At 32.1% G+C, this 20244-nt stretch overlaps 1 protein-coding gene, 1 long non-coding RNA gene, 1 other non-coding gene and 1 pseudogene across 3 annotated transcripts; 3 read left to right on the top strand and 1 right to left on the bottom strand.

Moving 5' to 3' along the window:
- Positions 605 to 1421, bottom strand: LOC109331179 (annotated as a pseudogene).
- Positions 4632 to 5894, top strand: LOC109331181. The gene is made up of 2 exons (XR_002105751.1): positions 4632 to 5029; positions 5231 to 5894. It is a non-coding gene; the product is annotated as an uncharacterized LOC109331181 (long non-coding RNA).
- On the top strand, positions 11725 to 11798 carry TRNAI-UAU. Its single transcript has one exon. It is a non-coding gene; the product is annotated as a tRNA-Ile (tRNA).
- LOC109331177 (vam6/Vps39-like protein) lies at positions 11884 to 19049 on the top strand. Its single transcript, XM_019565524.1, has 12 exons — positions 11884 to 12354; positions 13031 to 13242; positions 13415 to 13546; positions 13653 to 13796; positions 13970 to 14082; positions 14798 to 15224; positions 15705 to 16022; positions 16597 to 16818; positions 17036 to 17278; positions 17639 to 18097; positions 18273 to 18371; positions 18536 to 19049. Exons 1-12 carry the CDS (start codon positions 11961 to 11963, stop codon positions 18737 to 18739), a joined length of 2967 nt encoding a protein of 988 aa, XP_019421069.1. The 5' UTR covers positions 11884 to 11960; the 3' UTR covers positions 18740 to 19049.

Raw genomic sequence — 20244 nt, 5'->3', positions numbered from 1 at the left:
TCTAGATTTGTTTCTTATTCTAGTTAGTGTATTGATTCTCTTGATTGTATTGCCAATTATTATTGTCTATTAGGTTAGCATCTCTTATACTTTCTTAATGAATTTTCTTTTCCTTTGCTTAATAAAAAAAAAGTTAAGGCAATACTTTTTTCCATAAGGTTACTTATGAGACCATCAATAATTAATGAATATAACACAATGTATAAATGTGTAGGATAGTTCTTCTTAGAAATTATCTCTACCAGCCCAGCTGAAGACTATATTCCATTTTTTGAATCTTAATCAAGTGAGATATCATAAAAGGTGGTGGTTTTTTTCTTTTTTACTTGTGAGTGGTTTTTAATAAAAAACAGCAAACAAAACTATTTAGATTTCTCCCATTCTTCTCTTGTGTTTTCTCCCATGTTCGAAGAGAAGAACACAAAATCAAATGTTCGGGTACATGGATGAGATCGAGATCTTAACAAATTCTGCTGTGATGGAGAATCACCAATTTACAAAACTTCCCTTTGAGGGAGAAAACTTGTTCATTTTCTGGGATAATATGTAATACTAGTAATGCATCAAAGATATATGTTGTTTATTCGTAATTTAAACTTCTAAAATAAAATAAAAAAATACTACATGCTTAAACCAATACATGTGTTGTAAAATAATCTAAGCATTAGCGTTGGTTTGGTGCCTGGCTTTTTCCTTTTCCTTCACCTCACTTCCCTGAGTCTTGTCATAAGCTTCATGAACATCCCAATCAAAACAAACAAATTAAAATCATCAGTGCCGAGTCTCAATCATGCAAACACAGAAAAATAAGCCAAGCCAGTTTGATAATCTATATAAATATATAAAACCTGGGTGATTTTCATGGATGGGCTTATCAGGAAGAGACTGATTTCCACCATAAATCCCACCAAATCCTTCTTCATCAGATCTCGTCGCATACCCTTCTCCAAAAGAATGAGATATCATGTCCCTTTATAGCATTAAATCAATTATATTCTCATTATAGATCTTAATTAGAACAAATTTTGTACATGCATGATAAAGATATAAGGGATACTTGAACTCACCCATGACTAGCATCCTGGTTAGGGTTCTGTGTATTTTTCTTTTCCATCTTAATTATCAGTACTATCAGTATCAGGGTTGGTGCAGAATCTAACTGTACAAGTTTTCCTACTAAGGTTAGAAGGGAGAGATCGGGGTGGATAGGTAAGAATTGTCTTGATTGTGTGAAGCATGTTTTTTATATGTTGAGATGTTGTTTAAAACTTATAGAAGAGGCGCAAATCAAGATCCTAAGACAAAAAACACTTCAATCCTAGTCCTCAGTGATTCAGGAAAATCGGGCATTTTCTTGACAAGACACTTGGTGCGGTTTATTTAACGCACGTCCTCCACATCAATCCTTGCGTGTCTTATGCGGAGAGATTTTATGAGCTATTTTGCATGAAAACCCTTTAACTTTCAACACGTACATGTGCTTGTGGGAACAAGCGAGCAAGTGTCACGTTCTCTTGAGGTAGCACCACCAAACAAGTATAGTTTTTATGTAAAATCATATGTCTCACACTCATGTTGTGATTACAAGATAAAACTTTGTAGCAATTATTAACTATGAACTAAACATATACAACAACAGATGAGGATATTATTAACTATGAACTAAAGAATAATAGTTTTTATTTTAGTGTGGAATCTCACATTGGATATGTGAGGAGGGGTAAAAGATTTTATACGCAAGAAATGCTCAATACTTCCCTTGTTATAATGTAGGTCACTAGTGGCTTGATTCTATTCTTCTGCAGCATTTTCATATATAATTACCATCACCACAAAGTACAACTGTCTACAATTTTCAAGGTTAAACAAACCCAGAATTATAATAGACTTGTTCTCCCAATATTAAATCAACAACTTCTTGAGAATGAAAGTGTTGTCACAAGGTTGCCTTTCTCTGTTAGGGATCACATCAAGTATAATGAACCTTAAAAACGAAAACCAGTAGAACATTTAAGGAGAATAATAAAAAGACCAACTGAAGAGGTCTGAGAAGGGCATATATATAGCCTTATTCTCACAACCTTAAATGAAAAAAGGAACATTTAACAAGAATGAAAATGGAAATTGGTACCTAATGTACTCCAAATGATGATTCCAAGTTATGTTGAACATTCTTTTCTCCATGCACACACCACATAATATTTAGGTTTTTCAAGTGAAAGACTAAACAATATAGTTTACTCTCCATTTGACCAAAATTGTAAGAAATGTAAGGATAACAGATCTTCACATTTATAGATGCATTTTAAAAAACAAGGTCCAGAAACTTCATCACACCAAGTTTCTATTCAGTTGATCTAATTGGTTTTCGGTCCAACCTCTATTAATCATGATCATACTAATGATACCGCACACATTGCGAAATTTGCCTAAGCTTTTCTCGTTTTCTTTTCATAAAGGTTGATGGAAGTACTCACAATTTGTAGATATTTAATGAGTTTTTAATTTTAAATTATATATTTATATAATTTGTAATAATCAATATGTGAATATAATTATTTTGTGAATATAATTATTTTATAAATAATATGATATTTATATAATAAATTTATTATTATAGTCATGTAATTTATTATAAAATAATAATAAAGTATATGATATAATCATCAATCAATAATAAAAATCTATAATATATACAAATTTAATTAAAAACTAAATTAATAAATTTGCATACGCATATAATAAATATCATATAACTCGTTCCAACTCATAAGCTATTATTACGGATATCCATTTCATTTATTTTCATAGTTATACATAGGTCAGATTTTTTGTTACCCTATATGATACACTAATTCGAAATCAAACGGTTTTTGTGCCTACACAAAAAAATTGTAGTTACTTTTTAGAAAATAGAAATCATGATAGAGCAAGAGACTAGAAATGTACCAATTCTAACTCTGTTATAATTGTTGATCTGGGTTTAAAGTATGCAAAGGCTATGATGAAGGTGATGGTGACGTTGCCAATGTGGGTTCAGAGGTTGTGGTGATAAGGGATGAGCAAGATTCGGTCCTACCTACTCATTAGGCATGACCCGATTATGATTGGGTCTGAATAGGGTCGAGTTTGATCGAGTCTAAGTTCGGATTCTAAAAATAGACCTGATCAATATTTAGGGTTGAGCAGAGACCAAACATGACCCAACATGTCTCAGCCTGTCCCGTCTCAGGGTCACTCACTCATCTTATTTGTATGTATTTTTACTCAAATTTGTATAGAATAATGATACCCTTTTGGTCGAAAGTATCATTTATTCTTTAATTTTATCTTAATATATACATGATTAATAATATATATACACATTTATCATTTTATATATCAAACTACATATTCTCAACCCAACCCATACTCACCCCTAATGGTAATGACTATTGCTACTTGGCTGATTGGTTAACTGAATGTTAAATTAGGTTGTAATAAACAAGTATAAAACATTGTCTTATACATAAAAAATTTATTTGATACTAGTATTTCAATTTGGTATCAATTTAGGTTGGTTGGTTTATTTCATTATGTTCTTAAATAAAATTTCATTTAATTAAACAAGTGGGATGAAGATGTTATGATTGAAATTTACTATTCATCATCCATTCATACTTGATTCACACCACTTATCCATTAAGATAAGATTCTTCCCAACAAGAGGACCTCAATAGTTATAAACGTAATATCTTAGTGGCTCATAAAATAAAGTTTAATGTCTAGTAACTTTATCTAAAGATTAAGAATTATAATCCATAAAACATTTATTTATATTTAGTAATCATGTTTGTGAAATTGAGTTTTAATACAACACTTTAAATGTATCAACTGCCCATTATATTACTCCTATCTTTCTAGTCTATTTCTTAAAGCAAAAATACCCTAAACATTTATAATTTTTAAATAACAAACAATAAAAAGTATATTGCAAGCCAACTTTAAAAAATAAATAGAGTAAAGTATGTCCTAGTACAAGTTGATAAGTTATCTAATTTAATTATTAAAATCATGATATATATTATATTTAATAATTTTATAAAAATATTTCTAAAACTAAACAACATAATATATATTATATTTTTATTGAGATAAATTATCTGATGATGTAACGAGATATTTAGTTCTCAAAAGGAAAAACAATGATAATTTCTCCATTCATTTGATCCTTCCCTTTTCCTGCTTCCTCTCTCTCATCCGTGGAAAATGTGAATACTGAAATAGAGACGTGTATTACTAGGCCAGAAATATTCAATCCACAAAACTAGAAAATAGATCATATATACCTTCTAGAATTAGTCTCTTTGAAAAACAATCATATTACTAAAAACTTGATAACTTATTTTAATCAAAATAAAAATAAGGGCAAAAAAAAAAATATATTAATAATATAATTTTTTTATATAATGTCAGTTCATCTTAAGTCATTATTTAATATTTAAAAAATGTAATATAAATGATGAATTATATATTAATAGTATATAAAATTTTACACTAATGATATATTGATATTACTCTCTTAAAAATAATTACGTTTTTATCAATATAAAAAATTCTTCTCAATACCACGCGATTTGAATTGCGTATCTTAGCTGTCCCTGCCGTGTAAAGCACTGTCATGACGTCATTAGTTTCCGAAAATATCCCCAATAATAGTGAGGCAACAAACCGCAATAAATATGCCGCACCTAATGCAACACGTCATCCACTCTCAACCGTCAGATTAAGTAATCTCAACCGTTTATTTCCCACAACCCACTATAAAACAAAGGTTAGGGTTCTATTGATAAACTCATTCAGCGCCTTCCTGGCCTCTCACCTATTATTATCTTTTTAATTATTATTTATTATTTATTTCTGTTGTTTCTCTTAGAAAAGCAGATCTTGTGTTCTTTTTATCCCTGAATCCGATATGAGGATATGTTGTTCGTTATCGGATCTTTATGGATCTGATCGAGCTCTACACGCCGATGGTGGATTTGTTATGGTACGATCTTCCTTTCATCAATGGTTTTTCTGTTTCTGATATGTTTAACTTATTTTACAGTTTTTTCATAGATTTGAATCATGATTCCTTAGATCTACATCACAGAGGTTTCAGATTCTGGATCGACTCGCTTTCAGGCTCTTTTTAGCAGAAGTTCTTTATTCTTACATATGTGAAGGCTCTTGAGATATTGTTTTTCAGGTATGGTGATAAGAACGTACAGGTCTTGAAAATATCAGATCTTGATGTCATGCCACGTTCTTGACAGTTATGGACGCACAAGAATCAGATCTTGAAAGATTATCACAAGAGAAAGCCGTGGATATTGTCCTAGTGGTATCGTTTGTTGCAGATCTTGAAATTTTGTAAAATTAAATTATGATTTGATGGTTTGGGAAGGGAAATTAAGTGGATGTAAAAGGTTACGGGACGTAGTTCCTAGAAACATCCTTCAAGATTCTGATGAGGTGTTTTGAGGTTCGAGTCCTGATTGATCTTGTCATCCGACCTTTGCCATGTCAGGTGCGCTTGCATGGCAGGTCACAATATCTTAATATAAAAAAGTTTTATTGGTTTTGGCGGTGATCGCACGGGAATTTGCTCGGGATCACCGTCGTGTGTGGTGTGTGTCCTGGTCTCTTTTTTTCTTCTGCGTTTTTTATTACTTGTTACTCGCTCCACTCCTTATTCCAACACTTGACGGCATGGCATATCACATCAATCTTCCGCTAACTACAATCCATTAAGGTATCAGTTTATATTCGTAAGGGCTAATATTTCGCTAATTTTAATTGCAATTATATCTATATTTGTAATCACTGTAGAACTAGAATATATACAAATAAATGCAATTAAATTGAAAGTATGTAAGTGAAATCAGAAATTAAGGCTAACAAATGTAGTTTATGCAGGTCCTGTTGACTATTTTTACTTACGATAATCAATTTACTATGGGAAATGAAAATGTTTTTATGAAGTTTAACTGTTTGTTAAGGGAGAATTTGAGCAAGGCAACGGTGAAAGTTGTGGTTTGTTATATTCCATTAACTGGTATTTCAAGTTATGGTCTTATTTTACTATTAATGTAATTTATAGTGAGCAAACACAGTATTCCGTTGGTATTGTCATTATTCACTGCATTGGTTTTCTTCAACTCAATTGGTTGTCATACTCCATAACAATTTATGAGGGGTTGGGATCCTCTCCGCTTATTATCCATCCGTCATTACAATTGGCTGTAATTATAAGATAACTATTTACATGTTTATGCTCGAATCTACAACTATTATCATAATTCCATTTACCAACATTTTAAAATAAATTAGAGAAACAATTTAAGTTCAAGGCATTATATCCTCTTCGAAGATTATACTTAGCTGTTATTTATCTGACGAAGTTAAATTCTATAGATGTTGATGGGTTTAATTATTATTAATGGAAGGGTAATACTCATCTGTTACTGTTACTGTATCTTTTTTCATTTTACTTCCGCAATTCAAAAAAAGAGAAATCTGTATATTGTTTAAATTGATCCTATGGGAGATATACCGATTCAGCTGTCAACATTTGTACAGTAGAATGATGTATTTCGGAAGATGATATTATCAGGGTTGTGGCGTTGCAATTGAGTCCATGGAAGTCAGAAGGATACACCAAGTTTTTGAAGTTCACTCAACTGACTCGATTCGCGGGTCCAACGTTCTAAAGAGTTTTAGAAAGAATCTCATTTTAGACTTCGTCCAACATTAAGGTGAAAGAGAACTTTGTTTGCTTTAATTTTTGAGTACTAAATTTATTCTGATATTCTTTTATATTCTCAGGAGTTTTATTTTCCTTATAACGTTCGTCTAATAGTCATTTTTAAGCCGAGACCCAGGAAAAGAACAATTAGAGCTATGTTATTTGAGTATTTGAATTTAGCCATTTTTCCTCAGTTGCTTTGTTATTATTTGTTAGAAAGTCTGCTATTTTTGTCAGTGCTTTTGGACCCGGCAGAATGTTCTGTTACAATACATTTTTTTATTGAATCACCTATTTATTTGGTTTAATCAGATTTAGGACCCGACCGAATCTTCTGTTATAATACATTTTTTATTGAATCACCTATTTATTTGGTTGAATCAGATTTAAGTATGCCTAATTTCATTGAAAATTAATTAGCTGAGTTTTCTTTGCAATACTATTTAATATTTAAGCTTAGTTCATCATCCGGTATGTTGAAATGTGCTTTCCTTAATTTTTTGTTAGTAGTTCTGAACATCTGCTTCGAATCTGGTTTAGCAGGTTGTGTAGGCTGACTTAAAGTGTGGTAATTCCTTGATATCACATGATTGAATGACGTATGTACACTAACTGTAATTTTAAACTATCATCAAATAATTTATTATTCATTTTGAATAAAAGTAATATAAATTAATAGGGAATGATATAAGAATTTTAGACCAAGAATGTGTAAATTTTAAATTCAATTGAGAAATGTGTTCTATTCGTGGTTTATTGCGATAACAACGTTATTTTATTTGTCATTTTATTGAACATTTTTACTCACGTTAGTATTTTTTAAGTATTATTAGTAAATACAAACTCAATATTTAGTTTTTCTTGGCGACCAAAATTTTGCCCCCCGATATTTCATTTTGCCTTCAGTCTATGAAGGTGTCATTGTTGGTTATATTTATGGCGGCATCGTCATCTGTTTTTTATACGTAAAACGTAGTCATTATTTATTTTATATTATTTGGTACATCTATATTTTTATTTCCTTTGAGTAATTACTCATCATTATGAATTATGTATATTTGTGTCTTAGATTATATTGTACATCGGAAAAGATGCACTATCCCAATTGTTTTTCTACAAACAAGAAATTATCGTTGTATCATGCGACTTATTATTCTCTTTTAATTTTGCACTTTTTAAGTTTTTAAGCTGTAAATTTTTGTATCTCTTTTGGTTATATTTTTATATATCTTTAATCTATTATTTTATGCATTTTGTTCAGTTTGTTTATTAATCCAATAGCAAGCATTAACAACCTGTGAGATATCTCAATATTATGTTAATGTTAATTAGACTTTGAAAACACTTCTACAAGTTAGCGCTTAAGATCTGTAAGCTCAAAATGGTAGAGCGCTCGGAGCAATGCTTTGAGAGGATGGTGGTTCGAATCCACTTGGATCTGCATTATTTATTCGTTTTAATTTCGAATTTAATAAAATTATAGGGCATCTTCCGAGGTAAAGAATGCTGATCAATTATCTCTACTACTTATCTATTAATAATCGTTATAAAATTCCAAAACTTTTACTTTTTTCCACATCATTGTTTTTGCACACTTTTTTATTTTATTATTTTTTCTTTAATTCTATATTTGATTAATCTTCTTATGTAATTCGCTTATTTTATATTAATTTTTTTCGAGAATGTAACATAAAAAAGATACATATTAGAAAAATATGAATGTAGGTCAATAGACAGGAGGTGTCAATCGACACTTTAGTTACTTAATAAAGGGAAAATTTAAAATAATAACCACATCATGATATAATTTGTGGTTCCTTATTTTACATTCATTATTTTCTGACTTTAATTTTTAATTTAATCACTAAGAACAAATTTAGATTGGGGCAAAAGTAATATAATTTGAACAAATTTCAATTCATATATGTAACATCACATATATTACTTCAAATTGCACACATAATATACAATATTAATCAAATATATGATTTTCCACTTTGAAGTTTTGAAGGAGTGAAAAAACTGTTTTATGTCTTGCCACGTTTTATCCACATTTTATGAAGATCAAATATATGTAATCGTTATGCACCAAAAATATATATATATTTCTATACTAATATATAAAGCAAATGCATGTTATAATTGTCAAAATAGTATAATTTCTTATTTCCTATTTCCCCAATTTATAATTTCTTATTTCCACAATTTTATTTACATTTAGAGTATCTTAAATGTACATTACTCTCATTTGTAACTTCCAAGATATATATTCAATTTTTACACTGCCCAAAGAACGTGGATGAAAAGAATGGATTGCAGTTTTACCGAAGTTTGGGAGAGAAAGTGGATAAAATGTCGAGAAAGAAGCATGAAGAATAGAACAAATCACCTTCATTCTCCTTATAACTTATACTACATATATGCTCTCATTCAATTCTTCCTCATCCACTTTTCCAACCAATTTTTTCTAGATGACTTGAGAAATGTCATACATGCAGTAAATTTATTTCAATTATGTGATGGGACTGTCCTTACCTCTATTAAGTTAGATGTGTATATATTGTTTTCATCTTTTTCCTCTTCACTTACCTTCTATTTGATGGAAATGCCAAAGTGAATTATATTGTTAAATACATTTGTTAAATTGCTTAAAATACCAATTTTGACAAAGGCTTAGAATCTCCTTGAGAGGTGGTGGGTTTATTGCTTAATTTCTTGTGCAAAAGTTTTATGCTTGCTTTAGAAGGTAAATTTGATGTGAAGTTTAAAACTTAAAACAAAATTAACTATTGTATTGTTGTGTTTTGCTCCATTGCATATAACTTTTTTGTTGAAAAAACTGAGATATAATTGTTTTATGATTTTCTACGTATGCTTGTGCTAATAATTTCTATACGCAGTTGTTTCTCTTTATGGGGCACTAACTTGAATTGCATCCATAACATCAATGAGATTGTTATTTCAATTACGAAGCAGTGGAATGGAAGTAAGGTAAGCCAAAAATCATCTCTCATTACTCAAAATAGGATGCATATTCTATGCTTTAATCTGTAAAAAAAATTATTCTTTGAGTTTTTTATACTCGTTATTTTTATATTGTTGTTATATTGAGTTTTGTCTGTAAAATAATTATGTTTTATCTTTAATGTATGAAACTCATATAATGCATACATTTTTCTAATAAAAATGATGAGGAAGAATGAAGACACATTTTGACGAGTACACAGTTGGTTGATCACTCTATAAAACAATCATATGCATTACCACTTCATCAATTAGTATCAGTACCATAATAGTTAGTTTATGCAGAGGTTTTCATGGATTTTAGTATTTGGACATAGCATTAGTATTTGCTATTATAGTCCCGCCAGGGATAAGCCAGTCCACAACTCTTGCTAAATATAATTGGACAGCGTATTTATCTCCCCAGGTCTTCAAGTATTAATACAATAGTGTGACGGGTGTAAGCATAGTTAGAAGTTATTGAGTAAAAAATATGTTTCCTATTTTTATTTTACTATTGGAACTAACATTATTTGGAATGAACCTATAGTGGGAGACACATGAAGAGTTGACACTATATGAACAATAAATACTACATTGTCAACACTCATAAACTTAGTCACAACCTTCTTAATATAAGTGTATGATACCTAATTCTCACTGATGTTAATAATGAGAGGGATAAATGTCTTGAATTGCAATTCAGTTTAAAAGCTATCAATCTTCTATAAATATAGTTGGATTCAATTATTCAACAACAATAATGATGTCACTAAATTTAAATTTTAACACTTTTGGTATTTCATGAATGCAAGTATGTTCAAGTGTGAGAATAGTTGTGGGCTTAGATGCAGGATGTCATGACTTTTTTAGTTTCTTTTTAATAGTTTTCGATGTCATGACTTTTTTATTTTCTTTTTAATAGTTTTCTCTTGTGGATATGCTATCAAACATTTGCTTTAAGAATTATTGTTCTGTTCAATTTCTGTAATTAATATAAATAATTTATTCTCAAGTCAAGTATAGCTATTAAACATGTACCACTAGGCTATATTATTGAAAGCCTATTTTAGCTTGGTAGCCTTTCCCTTTTACTAGTTTACAAACTCAAAAAAATATTTATTGCTTCCTCTAAGTCAAGTATAGCTATTAATCACGTTGGTGTTGGTCTTTGGAATGTTCATGATGGCCAGAAGAACTAGCGAAGCTATGTGGTTCATCTCGTTTCTCGCACTATTATTTCTCTTAAGTTATTCACTAGTTTGAGTTTTTTATTGTATGTACCAATAATGTATAATTTTTAAACATTATTATTGTATCACCTACCATTAATATTTAATCATCATTTATTATTCATAAAATAATTCACACAGATAATAGATGACTTAATATTTGTGTTAGTGTATATATATATTATACTGAATTAGTTATAACCTTTAATGTCATTACTTCTACGACCTTTAATCACATATCTCTATCTCCCATTAAAAAACTTAACCGACTACAGGATTCATTATCAACCATTAAACATTTAGAGAATAATAAACAAGGAGTTTGTATAAAAGAATGTTTATTAGTTATTACTAAAGTTGTGATTACTTATACTGAAATGAAAATTGTCAATGGTTATACACTTAAAGCAAAACATAAATTTGTGATTTATTAAATAGCTTCAATTTCTTTAGAACACTATAGAAAAATAAATTTTAAGTCTTTTCTAAAGATAGATGAAATGTAGTTTTTTTAAGATTGCACATACAGTTTCGTCCTTCTAAATACGAGCAAAGCTCATGTAATCTGCAACTCGCAATTACAATATAATGTGTATGAATTGTGATGAAATTTTAATGTTTATTTATTAATTGAATGTAATATAATGTCAACAATTCACTATATACAGCATTTATAATAATAAATAGAATTTATATTATATTGATAGCCTTCTTAAACGTGGTCCCGTAGCTCAGTTGGTTAGAGCGTTGGTCTTATGAGCCGAAGGTCGCGGGTTCGAGCCCCGCCGGGACCATTTTTCTACTTTTATTATTTCATTTTTTCTATTAATATTACTATTATTTCCTTTTTTTATATTATTAATATTAGTATATTTTATTTCCTGTTATCTGACCTGAACGTGGCATTTTCCTTAGTAAGCCTGAAGTCCAACCATTTTCCGATCAAAGCCGCGACAATGGTACACAGCGCCTACGATCGCGTGGAAGTAGTCTCCGATTCCCCTTCCAAAATCGAAGCCATCGAATCCTACGGTTCCAAACTTCTCCTCGCTTGCACCGATGGATCCCTTCGTATCTACGCTCCAGAATCTTCCAATTCCTCTTCCCCTTACCTTCTCGAAAAGAATATTGTTGGTTTCACAAAGAAGCCTCTTATTTCCATGGAAGTTCTTGAATCCCGAGAACTCCTCTTATCTCTCTCTGAATCCATCGCTTTCCATAGGCTCCCTACTTTTGAAACCATTGCGGTTATTACCAAAGCTAAGGGCGCTAATGTCTTTTCCTGGGACCACCGCAGAGGCTTCTTATGCTTCGCAAGGCAAAAACGTGTCTGCATATTCAGACACGACGGTAATCATCACTTCCTCAATTATATAAATCGCATTTCAAAATTTGATAGCATTAATTGCTCTTAGGATGTTGTATTGTACGATCAGTTTGGTTAGTTATAAGATTTGTTGAATTAGAGTGTATTTGTTAACATCATCAGGCTACACAACTAGGTTATTTGACAAAAATATAAATAATAAACAACCTGTTGTTGTTTTGTGAAGGAGCTTATTTGAATAAGCTATTAGTCTATAAAATTGTATTTGATTAGCTGATAGAGACAATATATAGCTAATAAGATACGTGCTGCGTGATTTTTATGCATATCAGCTGGTTTATCGGCTAATCTTACCAATCAGTTCCAATTCGATTAGTTAGTTTATTAATTCTTAGGTTTTAGATCATAGCGTATAAGCTGTTAGTTTAATTTTATAACTAACCTTACTGTGCTATGGGCACATTTGTGTAAACGACTTAGTAAAGTGCCGCGCGATAGCTTATGACCTATAAGCTCTTTTTGGCTTATTTGATTAGCTTTGTAGAAGGTTATAACTTATGTTTTCAAGTTCTTACAAGTACCTGCTTAAGTGTTTGTATTATAGGATAAGGTCAAATAATAAGCTCTTCTAAATGTCTTCTAAGTTCTAATAGTAATTATATCACTGTACCTTAATTGAAGTTGTCAAGTGTTGTGTAGGTGGTAGAGGATTTGTGGAAGTGAAAGAGTTTGGTGTTCCAGATGTGGTGAAATCCATGTGCTGGTGCGGTGAGAATATATGTTTAGGGATTAGACGAGAGTATGTGATTTTGAATTCTTCAAATGGAACATTGTCTGAGGTGTTTACCTCTGGGAGACTAGCGCCACCTTTGGTCATACCTCTTCCTTCTGGAGAGCTTCTTCTTGGAAAGGTATTATTATATTCTTCAAATGTGTTTGTGGTGAAATTGTTTCGTACTTCAGTTCATTTTAAAACCACATGCAATTATATCTGTGGTACTTGGTTTTTTTGTAATTCTTTTTGTTCATTATCTTTGGCTAGAGAAAGCTACATGTTTTTAACTTCTAATTTATGCATTTTAGGAGAACATTGGGGTCTTTGTGGACCAAAATGGGAAGCTTCTTACAGAAGGTAGGATTTGTTGGTCTGAGCCCCCCCTAGAAGTTGTAATTCAGAAGCCATATGCTATAGCTTTACTTCCCAGATTTGTGGAGGTAACGGACTCTTTCAAATGTATTCTTCCTCTTCTTAATGTAAAAGAGGTCGTGAATATTCTATGAACTTTATGATTTATAATTTTATATCACTTGCATTTTGCAGATTCGGTCTCTCCGAGATCCATATCCTCTGATACAAACCATTGTTCTTCGAAACGTTCATCATCTTTGCGAAAGCAATAATTCTGTGATACTTGCTTTGGATAATTCTGTTCATGCCCTCATCCCTGTTTCTCTTGGAGCCCAGGTATTGCAAACATTATCAAATGGTATACATATCTTTTGCCATGTTTCATATTGCTGGATTCTAATGCAAATGACAAAGCAGCGGATCATGTCACTTCATTTTACAATATCTTATTAATTTTGCGTCTTATGTTGTTAAGATTATAAGGCAAGGATTTTGATATTTCATCACAGATTGTCCAATTAACAGCATCTGGCAACTTTGAAGAGGCCTTGTCATTGTGCAAGCTCCTTCCACCTGAAGATTCAAGTCTGCGTGTTGCAAAGGAGGAGTCAATTCATATAAGGTTACTTACCATAATAAGATTATTAATTTATTCCTTTTGAAAAAATAGACAATTTGCCCCTATTGAAATTATTTCCTATGATCTAAGTTTGTCCCTTTTGTGGGGTAAATATGGTAGATTTCTGAAGAGATTGGCATGCTTTGATGCATCACTCTACCTCCTAGCATGGTGGTTCCTCTTTCTTTTTGTTCTTTGGGAAGATATCGTTTTCTCTTTTGTTGTACTTGTTCTATTCTTTCCTTATGAAATTTCTTATTTTATACAACAACCGAGAACCTCACTAGGTGGGTCAATTTATTTATATTTATAAAAAAAAATCATCTCTTTATAAACATAACATTTTAAATTTAAGTGAAAGTTACACTGGTTTCCTTGCGATTTTATGTAATTACAATTTACACCTGACACCCTCTTGTTTCAAAAGTTACACTCACCACAGTTGTCGCTACCCCCTCAAAATTGGGTGTTTACAGGAGTCATGTATTTTTTCCCAAATTTACTTATAAAAAAGGTTATAATATTACAAAGTGCCGAAGAGTTAAGTGTGAGAGTCCATGCTTTGGATTTACAAATTTTAAAATTTAACTAGGGTATTGGAAAATGAGATGAAGTGAGTAAGCTCATTTCAACGAGGTATTATTGCACCAGAATATCAGCAGGCAACGATAATGGACTGTTAATGCTGTTTGATGTGTTTGTCACATGTTGTTTACAGATATGCCCACTATCTTTTTGAGAATGGGAGCTATGAGGATGCAATGGAACATTTTCTAGATTCTCAAGTTGATATAACCTATGTACTTTCTCTGTATCCGTCCATTATCCTTCCAAAAACAACTGTTGTTCATGAATCAGAGAAGTTAGACATTTATGGGGATGCTTCGAATCACTCCAGAGGTTCTTTGGGTATGTCAGATGATATGGAACCCTTATCAACATCTCATACTTCAGAACCTGATGAGAATGCATCACTTATATCAAAAAAAGTGAGCCATAATATGCTTATGGCTCTCATAAAATATTTACACAAGAGGAGATATAGTTTTATTGAGAAGGCCACTGCCGAAGGAACTGAAGAAGTTGTTTTAGATGCAGTTGGGGATAACTTTACATCTTATAATAGGTTCAAGAAAACAAACAAGGTAAGGTAAACTAGTTTTTTTATATTTTATTTTAGTTTTTGTTTTACTGGTTAACTATTGCATCTCGAATGCGCGACGACAATCATTATTGGGTAGATTTGGTAAAACCTAAACTTATATCTATCTATTGGAGGCCAACTATGTCAGTGATAGTCCCCAAGAGTCAAGGCAAATGTGCTCTGTCTCTCTCCCCCTTAAAATAAAAAAGAGATAATGTGTGATCTGAATACAATGATTATGGATAGATTTGATAAAACTTACAACCAACACGTATCCTATCTGTTGGATGATAGGTAAGTGTGATGCCTAAATAAAGGTTTATATGTAAAAAAATACCAACTAAAGTACTGGGTTTTTCTTTATAGGATGTCTGCTGGATTGGTGGTAATGTTGTGGGCATATGATGTCCTTTATTGTTTTTGAATTATTAAAACAGTTCAATAGTAATAATTTGTCAGTTATTGAAATTATTAGTATCAGGGTCGTGGTCCTGTTAGTTCAGGAGCTCGGGAGATGGCTTCAATTTTGGATACTGCTCTACTTCAAGCATTGCTTTTTACTGGACAATCTTCATTGGTTTTAGAATTACTGAGAGGTCTTAACTACTGTGATTTGAAAATATGTGAAGAGATACTTCGAAAAGGCAACCATTATGTTGTTTTACTAGAACTCTTCAAGTACAACTCGTTGCACCGGGAAGCACTTGAACTGCTTCATAAATTGGTGGAAGAGTCAAAGTCTAAGCAGTCTGAAATTACCCATAGGTTCAAGCCAGAGGACATTGTTGAGTATCTCAAGGTAAACTTTCTATTTGATTGATAACTTTTCATTCATTTTCCTTTTTTAAACTTCCTTCATGAGTAACTAACTGATTTACGATAGTCCTTGAGATTTAGGAAGTAGTGTCATTTGATAACCTTTAATCAGATAGTAAATCCACACCCAGCCGCAATTGTTGGCGTATTTATTGGGCCTGGCATTGTTAACATTAGGTTCTAGCCGTAATTGAGATTATAGATATGCACCTTCTTCTGCTTTACTTAATAATGTTTTGATTGGATGGCATTTTGTCATTAAACATATAAACTTATTCTACAACACTGATATGCTGACAACAATTGTTTTAAAGGTTTTTCCCTCATTGGCTAATTCAGTTATTTTCCTTATTAAGGAATCTAGCTATACTGGAAAATGTTGTTTGTGTAGTCCCTTACGGGGATAATTAGAAAATTGTATTCTGTTTCTGTTATGCATGAAATAAGTTTGCTGGGACAAGAAATCCTTCTTGAAGTTATCTAATCTCCATTGTGCACAGATGAGAAAAATAATAATTTTGATTCTCAGCTTTTAGTTCGGTGGGTTTTTGTTGCAGCCGCTGTGTGGGACAGACCCCATACTTGTTCTAGAGTTCTCGATGCTTGTTCTTGAAAGCTGTCCATCCCAAACTATTGATCTCTTTCTGTCCGGAAATATTCCAGCAGATATGGTGAACTCATATTTGAAGCAGCACTCTCCTAACATGCAAGCTAAATATTTAGAGCTCATGCTTGCAATGAATGAGAATGCCATATCTGGCAATTTGCAAAATGAAATGGTAAGGGCCTCTTGCGACCTATTTGTTTACTTTAAGGACCAACGCAGATCTACTTCCTCATTTCACTGGGGAGGAGGACTTCATGAAAATAGTTTCTCATCTGGAAAGGCATTTTGTGATGCTGCTCCTACCCCAGCTGGTTTATTGTCAGCATGACTAATAAATAATTAATAATAAAAGAAAATTCTGTATTTACTTGCTCTGTTTTACTATGTAGGTAAACATATATCTTTCTGAAGTACTTGATTGGTACGCTGATTTAAGTGCTCAACAGAAATGGGATGAGAAAGCTTATTCCCAAACAAGGAAAAAATTATTGTCTGCCTTAGAGAGTATATCAGGATACAATCCAGAGGCTCTGCTGAAACGTCTTCCATCAGATGCTTTATATGAAGAACGTGCAATTCTTTTGGGGAAAATGAACCAACATGAACTTGCATTATCTTTGTATGTTCATAAGGTATATCAAGTATATGGGAGCACATTTGCTGTTTCACTTTTTGTACCACTTCATGTACTATCATCTCTCATTGGTTGAAAAAAATTATTGAAGTTAAAAATGTAATTATTGAATAATTTTCTGACCAATCATGTCTCCTGGCACATGGAGTGACACAAACAAGTGAGACAACAGATGTGGACCCCAAGTATATAGCATCTTCTATTTACTATGAAGTGGCAGTTCAGTAATGTAGTCATTTGCTGATAACCCTAACAGTCAACACACTACTTTAGTTCACAGCTTCATGTGCGATTGTATCATATAAATCTCTTACTGGTGAATATTATGGTAATAAATGAGTGTACCTTTTGTATGTAGCTTCACGTTCCAGAACTGGCATTGTCTTATTGTGATCGAGTATACGAGTCTATGCATCAGCCATCTGGAAAATATGGCAGCAACATATATCTTACACTTATGCAAATCTACTTGAATCCTATGAAGACAACCGCAAGCTTTGAAAAGAGAATTACAAACCTATTATCCCTACAGAATACAACCACTCCAAAAGTTGGCTCATTGACATCAGTAAAAACTAAAGCTGTCCGAGGAACAAAGAAAATTGCTGCAATAGAGGGTGCTGAGGAAACAAAAATTAGTTTGAGCAGCACAGACAGCAGCAGGAGTGATGGTGATGGTGATGGTGATGCAGATGAATTTAGTGAGGGTGGTTCTACTATCATGCTTGATGAGGTCCTTGATTTGTTGAGTTGCCGGTGGGATAGAATAAATGGAGCTCAGGCCCTTAAACTTCTACCAAGAGAGACCAAATTACAGGTATAAATTTTTTGGTAGTCACTGTGCACCATAGCTAGAGACCACCCATTACTTGTCTTAACTGGTCTAACTTTTGCCTCTGGGAGTTTTATTCTGTTAGGAAAAAAATTATATTGTATCAAACATTATTTAGTTTCTTCATTCTGGTAAAAGAAAGTGTATTGGTAATCTACAGGACCTACATTCATTTCTCGGACCCCTTCTGAGAAAATCTAGTGAAATGTACCGTAATTGCTCAGTGGTCAAGAGCTTGAGACAGAGTGAGAACCTTCAGGTAAAACATACACCTAGAATCAAATTTAATTTATCTAATATTTTGGGGAAACTTGTATGCTTGGATGCAATGAGGCAGAGTCAATGAAGCACTTGCTCTCGTGTATTCAATTCGGATACCTCGGTTTTGATAGTATCTAGCATGACTCAATTTGTTTTTCACAGGTGAGAGATGAACTGTATAGCCAGAGGAAAGCAGTTGTGAAGATAACCGGTGATAGCATGTGTTCTTTGTGCAGGAAGAAAATAGGGACTAGTGTTTTTGCAGTTTACCCCAATGGGGCCACTCTGGTGCACTTTGTTTGTTTCAGAGATTCTCAAAACATGAAAGCTGTAGCCAAGGGATCTCAATTGAGGAAGCGATTATGAAAATAAAAGGCCCTAAAAATTGGTGGTCCAGTTGGTTTGTGCGAGTGTCTATTTACCTATGGTACATGCTGGTGGTGGATTATGAGTGATGACAAGTCTTTTTTACAGTTTGTTGTTTGTATGAAAAGTGAGATTTTATTTCATTTTTTTGGTAACAGAGATTTTATGTATCAACAGAGTGGTGTGGTTCTCTTTTCTTTTGTGATAAATATTTGGATAGTGTCTTATTGTGTAGGAGTGGAGTCATTATGTATGTATTCATATGTGATTAGTTTAAAATAAATTTTAGTGACCTGTAAATTATGTATTCTTTTTTTAATACTGGTAACTAATTGTTGGTTTATAGTTAAATTAATCTTCTCCCTCAATGAGCGAAACTCCTACGTAAACTTTCTAGCCAAGAGGGTAACCGTGTCTTCTACTACCTTTACCATTGTCGAAACAACGCTTGACCTTAGACTTCTCCTAGGCCTTTAAATCTTGTTTATTGTTCAGATTTGTACCCAAAAAAGTCTTCTCCCTCAAAGTTTTCTTAGGAAAGGATTATAGTTATATTATTGTTTCCAGAATCTTAATCTTATTGGTGTAATGGATTGATATACCCCGTGAACCTGTAATTATGTAATACTTGGGGTACCTCTCGTACCTCTTATGAACAGAATTCGTTGAAATTTGAACGTTGAAAGGAAGCAGATTTTGCCCTCCTTTCTCTTCTGTGCCGTACTATTTCAATAGCCAAATGTCAGTTAAATTTCATACGCTACTACTACCTATGTTTCTATAATCAGAGCAATGAGATAAGTTTAAAAAAGAATAAGGTAGTTGTTGCCATCCTGATAACCTCACCGATCATGATCTTTGCTGTCACTTGCACTCTTACATGCTGCAAGAGGAATCAGATAGCAATAATGTTAGCTACATCATTTAATTAAATATTATTGAAGGAACATAGCTACTACTACCTATGTTTGCTATAAGTTCTTGATATTACAATCCTAGTTTATGTCCGTTTCCATCCTATGTTTCTCTTTAATCAAGAAGGAAATAGATCCAACGGCATATTTTTTTGCCATGTCTTGAAGGAAATGGACAAAAGAAAATCGAGCAAATCTCCATGCTATATTTCAATATCCAATAAACTTGAATTTCCCTTGGTCATGTTGATCATATACAAAGATTTTTTTTAATTAAAGAAATAAATACTTAATCATTGTTATCTAAACTAAAAGAACCTCAAAACATTAATATTACCTGTAGTTACATATTAAGACCACTAAAATTTATATATAATTGGTATATTCATCATTCATTTATAATTTTCTTTGAAAAGTTGATGATGATTGAAAATGAATGATAGATAATATAGTAATAGTGAATTCAACTTTTACACTTAGTGTATAAATCTTTTTCTCTTAAGAATTTTCCAATGCATGTTCTCGTATGGAAGATACGTATGTCAAATTTTAATAATAAATATATAATTTCCTTTTAAGGAAATCTTGAAA

The sequence above is a fragment of the Lupinus angustifolius genome, chromosome LG17 (assembly GCF_001865875.1).
Source record: "Lupinus angustifolius cultivar Tanjil chromosome LG17, LupAngTanjil_v1.0, whole genome shotgun sequence".
NCBI classification, from domain to species: Eukaryota; Viridiplantae; Streptophyta; class Magnoliopsida; order Fabales; family Fabaceae; genus Lupinus; species Lupinus angustifolius.
The sequence above is the reverse complement of the archived record's forward strand: the minus strand, read 5'-3'. Positions and strand labels throughout refer to the sequence as shown.

What these genes read in the sequence shown, in the direction of transcription:
- LOC109331177 (XM_019565524.1), top strand. Translation starts at nt 11,961, where the DNA reads ATGGTACACAGCGCCTACGATCGCGTGGAAGTAGTCTCCGATTCCCCT. An exon ending in TACTTCCCAGATTTGTGGAG is followed by an intron (nt 13,547 to 13,652) that starts GTAACGGACTCT and finishes TGCATTTTGCAG; the next exon opens with ATTCGGTCTCTCCGAGATCC. An exon ending in GAGGAGTCAATTCATATAAG is followed by an intron (nt 14,083 to 14,797) that starts GTTACTTACCAT and finishes TGTTGTTTACAG; the next exon opens with ATATGCCCACTATCTTTTTG.